This window comes from Vigna unguiculata, chromosome 1 (assembly GCF_037176805.1).
Source record: "Vigna unguiculata cultivar grain cowpea cultivar isolate G323 ecotype 2 chromosome 1, ASM3717680v1, whole genome shotgun sequence".
Taxonomy (NCBI): Eukaryota; Viridiplantae; Streptophyta; class Magnoliopsida; order Fabales; family Fabaceae; genus Vigna; species Vigna unguiculata.
In genome coordinates this window covers 27377116-27386120 of record NC_140792.1, presented here as the reverse complement: position 1 = coordinate 27386120, position 9005 = coordinate 27377116, and the positions used below count along the sequence as shown (strand labels likewise).

The 9005-nt window shown below is 32.5% G+C and overlaps 1 protein-coding gene across 2 annotated transcripts; it reads left to right on the top strand.

Moving 5' to 3' along the window:
• Positions 1 to 376: 376 nt before the first annotated feature.
• On the top strand, positions 377 to 2986 carry LOC114195250 (uncharacterized). 2 transcript variants are annotated; one of them, XM_028085656.2, is made up of 5 exons: positions 377 to 823; positions 907 to 1083; positions 1289 to 1709; positions 1835 to 1924; positions 2001 to 2986. In XM_028085656.2, the coding sequence occupies exons 1-5, from the start codon at positions 515 to 517 to the stop codon at positions 2768 to 2770; spliced, it is 1767 nt and encodes a 588-aa protein (XP_027941457.1). In that variant the 5' UTR covers positions 377 to 514; the 3' UTR covers positions 2771 to 2986. The 2 variants fall into 2 exon arrangements, with proteins under 2 accessions (XP_027941457.1, XP_027941464.1); XM_028085663.2 differs by having other exon boundaries at positions 378 to 823; positions 1835 to 1888.
• The last annotated feature ends 6019 nt before the right edge of the window (positions 2987 to 9005 follow it).

The window sequence follows — 9005 nt, the reverse complement described above, 5'->3', positions numbered from 1 at the left end:
GTAAAAATTGAGAATGTATTTCTATATATTGAATATATAATAATATTAGTTTGGTAAAAGAGTTACTCCAAATATTTAGTCTAACTTGTTTCTGACTGATTATTTAAATTTTTTTTACCACCTAATAAATATTTTGGTTGATAGTCTAAATATTATCACATGAAATAACCTAAAATTTAAAATTGATTATTAAAAAAACTTACAAATTTATTCTCATTCTTTGATCACCGCGAATGAAATAATGCCGTTATTGACTTTGGGTACATTATATTGCAATTTTGAAAAGTCTTGATATTAAAATTAGGTAAATTAAAAGGTGAATAATGAAATTTGTGAAGTGGAAAACATTCAAAAGCATGAGAATCTTTGGAATGTTGAAATTGTTGTTCTTAAGCATGAAGGAACACTCCATCTCCACCACTACACTGCATCTTCTTCACTATTCAGAATCTCTTCTCTCTTTTTTCCAACCTTCACTCTCGTTTGGTCGTGTTTCACCAAGAAAAAAAAAACCATGTCTTTCTCGCATTCACCTTCAAAGTCTCAAACTCAGAATTCTCAAAGCCCTACTGTGATTCCCCTAACATGTCCTCCACACCTCGTCAAACGAATGCAGCAAGAAATATGCTTCATTTGTGACCAACTTGGACATTGGTCTTGGTACTGTCCTTTCAAATCCCCCAATTCTAAACACGTTTCACCCTCTGCCAACCAAGCTTCCCCAGTTTCCTCCAACGCTGTACAGTGCAGTTGCGGCCATGGCGCATGCGAAATCAAAACCTCACGCAGTGGGAGGAACTTCTATACCTGCCCCATCAAAAGTGTACGCTTCTAACACTTGAAATTTTGTATCTTTCTTTTGTGATTATGATTTTAAAGATGGTGGTGGTGGTGGTTATGTTTAAGGGGGTAAAATGTAAGGACTTTGTTAAGTGGTGCGATGAACCTGTTGCGGAGAGTGATTTCCAGCCTCCGATGATCAAGTATCCCGAGTGTGCGTGTAAGGCTGGAGTTTGTAGAAGGGTGAAGGATAAAGATACAGATGGGGTTTTTAAGTACTATTTTACTTGCCCTGTTAAGCAGGTATGGTTCATGACCTTTATTTTCTGATTGATGTTATGGTTCTTTGTGTGTGTGTGTTATTGGGTTTTGGGGGAAAGATTTATGTTTTGTACCAGAAGAGGGATGCTATTGGATTTTTGGTGCCTATAAGCTGTTTGATGTATATGGCAAGTATCCTTTTGGGTTATCTTGAAAATGAATCATTGAACTAACTATTGTTAAATAGGGTCATGGATCTTGTGGATACCGTGTGTGGGAGGATGAGATTAAAGTGGTTGATGGAAAAACCATTGTTCCTACCCAGCGAAGCAGGCAAAGGAGTCTTCATGAGTTTTGGGAGGGATGCCAAAATGATGAAACTGATGATGAGCTGGGAAGTGAACTCAGTAAAAGGATGAAAGTTACAGACTATTCTGAGGATTCCTTAGCTGTGCCTGATATTCCAGCACTAACTGTAGCAAATTCGAATCGCAATGGTTTTCCAGATTTCATGGCTGATGATGATGAATTCGAGTTTATAAGCCCTGTATCGTGGGAGACTGTTGAGGAAGAAGCATTTCTATCATTATCTCAACTATCAACACCTTCAAGGATCCGTTGGCGACAAATTATGTTTCAGATGCGCATTTCCTCTGATGCTTCATTTGGTAATGTTTTCTTTCTTTGTTCTCGGAAATCTGTTTCTTTCATGTTTCCTTTATTTTGGAGCAAAGTTACATTATTTTGATTATTTTTGCTTGATTCTTTTAGAATTATCTTGATCTTATTGCAGGTTCTTGTAGAATGGGTTGGCTTGGCCGTCTTCTTTTCTTCCATCCAGCTCAAAGTTTGAATCTCCCCACACCTAAGCCATTTTTCTGTTGTATGACTTCATTAGTTTTATATGTCTGTGTCCACTTTTATGTAGAATTGTGGTTGATTGTGTCCCTTCCTTACAGGCATTTTCCCATCCTTTAATCCAATAATTGTCCCTAAACAGAGGAATGTTTCTGATGCTCCTTGCAACAAGCTTGGTCCTTGCAACAAGCTTGCTATAAAAGGACTTGGTCATACTGAGGTTTCTGGACATGTAGTTAAATCACAAGATGGTGAAAGAAAGTCAAAGGCATCAAGGCATAGAGAAGTGATCTTGTTCACACAGCAACAACTTCTAGCTGATCTGGAAACCTTGGCTCCTCATGAGCATGAGTCCATGAAAGAGGCAGCAGAGACCACTTTTGCAATATTAAATGTTTTGCAGGTTGACTGCAAAAAGTTTTCGGATCATGTCTTGGACTATATCAATTTTGCATCATCAATTGCAGAAATAGATAAATCCAAGGAAAATTTCCTTACTATGGAGGATCTCAACAAACTCTTCGAGGAGGAGAAAATGAGATTAGCCCAACTCCAAGATGACCATGTCAAGACCAAAGCTTTGCTTGAAGCATCAAAAAGACACAGACAATTGCTATGTGAACAGGTCTCTCATCTCGAGGCCATGCTCAATGAAAAGCAAAATCAATTAAAGTTTTGTGAGTTGGAGACCTTAAAGATTGAAACTTGCCTTGTTGATTTGGAAAGAAATATATTGGTCACTGACATAACGCTGAAGGAAAGAGCTGAGCAAACAAAAGTGGCAAAGAAACAAAGTGAAGAAAGACAGACAAAGCAAATTGCAGCTCAGGAAGCACTGCAGAAGGCAAAACTTGAATTGGAAAATTGGTAACTCAGAATTTAAGTGAATGTAATGTAACACACCTTTTGTAAACAGTGCATATTTAAGCTCATTCTTCTTCTTCCGGAGCTGTGGAGGTTATGATCAGATGTTATCATTGCATGCTTTTTGCTTCTAACACTGACAGTGTAATGCTTACTTTAATGTATATATTTGTTTAGGCGAGTTCATACTCTTGCTTTTTGGTATATTATTTTATTGTTGTTATGCTTCTTGTTCCTTTGGGTTTTCCTAATGTTATCTCTATACAAGATATACAATGTCATTGCAACGGATTAATCAGATTATAGCAGATAAGTTGTCGTTAGTTTGTGAAAGCTTTGCAGACTATCTATCAAGATGAACATGTGCTTAAGTTCTTCATTGCCATATATCATCTTCCCATCACCATCTTGATTCTAGTGGTTGGTGTTGGACTTTACTAAAACTTTTAAATTGAAAGTGATAACGATTTTTCACAACCACTATTTTATTTGTTCTTCCCATTAATTTTTCTTGTCACAATTTCACAATTTAGTATCTAAAGATGGCCCAAAATTATGTGATTTCGAACAATTTTGTTGTAATATATTTATGTTATTTGCGATGTTAGTTTGTATAATTAGGCTGAATTTTTCTTAATTTGTTATGTCTTTTATATTTGTAACTCGTTCTTGCATGATTCATAAGGTCATTTCTGATTACGAGATGTTTTATGGAAATCTAACTTTCTATACCAACAAGTCACACCCATCAAAAGATTTTTTCTTAACTTTTAATAATAAATTTGAGTAATATGTTCTTTTTTCAATAATATTTTTTAAAACAATAACTCTATCTTCATTAAAATTATTTAACTCATTCAACGTTAAATTTTGATTTTATTTAGTCAATACTTCTTCACTTACCTTTTATTCTTATATATTGCTAATTAATTTTGATGAACAAAAGTGCATCATGTCCATACACTACCTCATAGGGAGTAGCTTTAGAAGAGTTGTAAGGAGAATTTTTAAAGACTCGTAAAACTTGTGTTAAGATTTCATAACTATTTATTTGAGGTCTGAAAATTAATTTGTAGTCTTCGTTCAATCATATTCGTTGTAGAAAATTATTTTAGGATCTTTAAAATTTATGATTCTACATAATAAAATATAATAGAACACTAGCCTTGATTTATAAGAGATCCTATGAGAATATATTCTTCAATTTTACTGTTCAATCACCGCTTTCCAATCTATCTCTCTACTTTTCTTTCTCTTCTCACACACGTTCTTGATGACTTACTGTAAAAGAACCTTATGATTAGAGATATAACCCTAATCCCTTTTTATAAACCAACATCCATCAAGTATATTTTTATTTTATCTTTATTTTATTTTATTATAACTTCCCATAATAATCAATAGGTTTTTATATTTTATTAAACCACAGTTGGGCCCATAATAATATTTTAGATGAGTCACATGATAGAATTAATTCTAACATTATCTGATTTGACTCATATAATGTCATAACAATCCGTGATTTAATACATAACCATAACGTGCATTAAAAGACCTTACACAAATTACTTCCATCATTATTCATAATTAAAAATGCATAAATAACAAGAGTCATGACAGTCACATATCATTTAGTTAACATGGTCCATTCCATGTACTACTACTATATTAACCCTTTAATCCTTCATATGACCTTAAAACAATAAGTCCATAATGGGTTCAAACATAATGGCATTTTTCAATAATAATAACATAACATAAGTTGTTTTCTTCATCATAATTTGCATACATAAACATAAAGAAGAAAACACAAATTTCAAAACTTATACTTATACATTAAAGAGTTGAGAGTGACACATAAATATTAATAATATTAATATTCAACATTTGACATTCATTAGTAGACATAATACATATATTCTTTACATGACCATCAAATAATTTGGATGGTAATCCTATTGTCAAAGGGTTAACAATCATAAGATATGTGCTAATATGTTCTACTGACACTCTACGTTTTTAACTTCTTCTTTAACGACAAAATATTTTAACTACATATGCTTAGCACCGTTGAAATACTTGTCGTTATCAGAAAAGAAGGCTACTGTGAAATTATCACAATAAATTTCTAGCGGCTTGGCAATACTATCGACTATTCCAAGTCCTGAAATAAAGTTCTGCAACCAATTAGTCATAATTGTGGCCTCAAAGCATACCACAAATTTAACTTTCATGGTGGATGCAACAATGACAGACTGTTGAACTTTTCCATGAAATCGCTCCTTCGGCTAAAAGATATACATAACCAAATGTAGAATTTCTTGTATCCATACAATTGACAAAGCTTGAATCTATATAACATATCACCTCAAGGTGATCATATTTTCTATAACTAAGCATGTGATTCTTTGTTCCTTGTAGGTATCTTAAAACTTTCTTTGCAGTTTTCCAATGATCTAGTCTTGGATTACTCTAGTATCTACCAAGCATACCAACGACAAAGCTAATATCTGGCATACATTAAACTCCCAACAACAGACGCATAAGGGATAACTTCCATCTGTTTCCATTCCAAATCATTCTTTGAAAATTACATGAGAATAAAATTGTCTCCTTTCTGTATTGGTGATGAGTCATTATTTTCCCCTATTTTCTTACCTTTATGTACCCTTCTTGATGGATGTTTAGTGCTTAATTATATATCTTTAGTGCATTTTCTTGTACTGGGCTTCATTGGGCCAATAATTCAAATTTTTACTAATTTGGATTTACTTGGTTTAATCTTCCTTTGTCAACTATTTTCAGGATTATTGTGAAGCAATTTTGGGCTGAGAAAGCTTTGCCATGTGATTTGTGTCACTTTAGTCCTATTTCCACGTCAACATTTGGGTTAGAGTGACAACTTTGTAATTCTGCAGCCAAGATGGGCAATTTTGTAATTTTGTGGCTGAGAGTGACAATTTTATAATTAGGGACATGTTTGTTTGATGTGGCAATGAGTTTTGTAGGGTTTTAGGTTTTCAGAACCCTTAATTGTCCATTATGTCTTTTTTTTTTTTTTACATTTTTAGAGACATTTAAAGAGTCATTGAAGGCAACCACTCTATATTCACGTTTTAGTTCATTTTGGACAGCACCAAGCTTAGGGTTTCACATTTTGGTTTGAATGTTTACGTTTTTGATAGAATTTCTCTCTTTCCATGATGAATTTTCATTTTGTTTTGTGTTGTAATTTGAATCCCATGGAGAAATAATTTCGTGTATTGATTCCTTGGAAGAGAATGAAATGAAATCTTGAGGTTCTTGTTCAAATTATGTTTTTGTTCTGTTTACCCTTCTTCAATCTGTGTTTTCATTGAGAATATGAATTTGTATGATGCTTAATCTCATAATCATGTTTCTACACCGTAATCAACTTGTGTTCATGCTTAATGTGTGTGGGTTGTTCACAACATGCCTTGTTTAACTACATAATATGAACTTGTGTTAATCTCCGCTTAGATAGTTAATTTTGGGTTTCATGAGAGTAATCTGGAAAGAATAATTAATTTCGTTACTTGTGATTGATGGAGTTTCATTCAAATCCAAGGTGTCAGTATTTTTTCATTCACTATTTTATTGAATTTTATTTTTGTTCGTTATTTTGTTGTTGAACTACGTTTTAAAACTAACCCCCCTGTGTTGTATTTGGATCTTTTGATTGAGGACATTGGTCACATGGGAAACGACCTTGGGATGACTTCCTAATTACTATATTTTAATTGTTTATTTTTTCGTGTACGACCTTAATCAATTGGAACAAGAGATGTTGAACACTTATCCATTTTGAATCTCTCTAAAACTTTATTAATATATGTTTTTTGGGACAAACCTAACAATCCTTGTGATCTATCGTGGAATATGTCTATTCCTATCACATAGTATGTCTCACCCATATCTTTCATTTTAAAGTTATTAGAGAGAAACCTCTTAGTCTCACTTAATAGACTAAGATTATTAGTCGCAAGCAAAATATCATCAATATACAAAATCAGAATTATAAACTTACTCTCACTTACCTTCAGATATATACACTGATAAAAAATGTTTTCCTTAAATCCAAAGGATACAATAGTATCATTAAACTTAATATACCATTGTTGAGAAGCTTGTTTAATATATTGATATCTTAAGTTTACACACCATGTGTTCCTTTCCTTCTTCAGTAAACCCCACTAGTTGGTGCATATAAACATCCTCTTCTAAATAATCATTTAAAAAGACAATTTTAGCATCCATTTGATGCAACTCAATATCATAATGAGCTACTAATGCCATGATAATTCTAAAAGAATCTTTCGTAGAAACAAGCGAAAATGTTTCCTTATAGTTAATGTCATCATTCTAAGTAAAACCTTTGGCAACAAGTCAGGACTCGTAACATTCAATATTGCCTTGAGAGTCACGTTTAGTCTTAAAGACCCATTTACACCCAACTATCTTGCATCCTTTTGGCAATTCCACAAAGTCTCATACATCATTCTATGCCATTCATTTAAGCTTATCTTTCATGTCATCTAACCACTTATCAAAATTATCACCATTAATGGCTTCTGAAAATGAAACTAAATCATTATCAATACTTAACTCATTTTCTAATTCTTGTACATAAACCGCATAATCATTAAAAATAGCAGACTTTTTACCTCTGTTAGGTCTTCTTAATACTACTTTTTATGGTTGTTCTACCGCCAACTCATTGTTAAACTTGAGATAATTAATTTGTTCTTCTTCTTGATTGTTGTGAGTTTCTATAACATGAGGAACAACAACAACTCTTAAAGAATAAGTATTAGATACAAGAACTTGTACTCTAACTTCCTTAATATCCACATTTTGTGAAGTTTTCCTCCTACTAGTTTCATCATTCTCAATGGATCGAACATTTTCAGTTTCAACAATTCTTGTACTATGGGTTAGACTACAAAAAAAGCCCTTTTAATTTTTCTATATAACCAATGAAATATCCACTTATTATTCTTTCATCCAGTTTCTTTTCTTGTGGATTGTATATTCTTACTTCTTCTTGACAACCACAAACATGCAGGTGTCTCAAACTGGGCTTCCTACTCGTTCACAACTAAAAAAGAAGTCTTCTGAACAACTTTACTAGGAACCTTGTTCACAAATACATGTCAGTCTTTAAAGCATACATCCATAGCGATACAAGCAAACAAGAATTACTTAACATACTCTTAACCATATCCATTAAGGTTCAGTTACAACTTTCTGATACACCATTTTGTTGTGGTATGTGTGGCATTGTGTATGGAGTAAAAATGCCTTGTTTCTCAAGGAACTTAGCAAAAGGACCAGTGTGTTGTCCACTTTCATCATATCTTCCATAATACTGATCACCTCTACTTGACCTTACAATTTTCACCTTTCTGTCTAATTGTCTTTCCACTTCATTTATATAAACTTCCAAGGCATTCACTGATTGAGATTTGTCATGCAGTAGATAGACATGTCCATAACACGAAAAATCATTAATAAATGTGATGAAGTACTTCTCTTTATTGAAGAAATTTACATCAAATGAACCATATATATCAGTGTGTATGATTTCAAGAAGCTTAGTGCTTCTTGTGGCTCTTTTTTTGTGTTTTGTTTGTTTGAGTTTAATACAATCCATACACATTCAGGTCAGTAAAATCCAAATTTGGAAGGATTTCATTCTTTACTAATCTTTGCATTTTTTCTTTGGAAATGTGTCCCAAACACTTATGGCACAAGTAAGCATATCGTTCATCCACTAAATTGCGTTTAGTTCCCACATTGTGATGCAAGGTCAAAAGAGTTTCAGTATATAAATTATCCAAATTTAATTTATATAAATCATCATAAAGTGTACCAGATCCAATAATACAATAGCGGTTAAACAAACTGAAACAATCATTCCCAAACTTAAAAAAATATGCATCAACATCAAGCTTAGACATATAAATTAAATTTCTAGTAGTATATAAAAAATATTTCCAATCTATCTTTAAACGATTTTGCAATGGAAATCAAACTCGAACCCATGACCTTGGTTTTAAAATAGAAATAAATTAATATTACTTTTTTTAAAAATATTAATAATATGTGGTTCATGTTCACACTTAAAAGATGTTAACATTAATAATAATTTTCAAAATATTCTTTGTACTTTATTATATTAATATTAATATTGGATCAAACATATTTCAAATTTGAAAAAC

Excerpts from the sequence above, each read along its gene's own strand:
- LOC114195250 (XM_028085656.2), top strand. The coding sequence starts at position 515 with ATGTCTTTCTCGCATTCACCTTCAAAGTCTCAAACTCAGAATTCTCAA. Across the intron at positions 824-906 it reads ATACCTGCCCCATCAAAAGT|GGGGTAAAATGTAAGGACTT; the intron begins GTACGCTTCTAA and ends GTTATGTTTAAG. Across the intron at positions 1,925-2,000 it reads ACCTAAGCCATTTTTCTGTT|GCATTTTCCCATCCTTTAAT; the intron begins GTATGACTTCAT and ends CCTTCCTTACAG.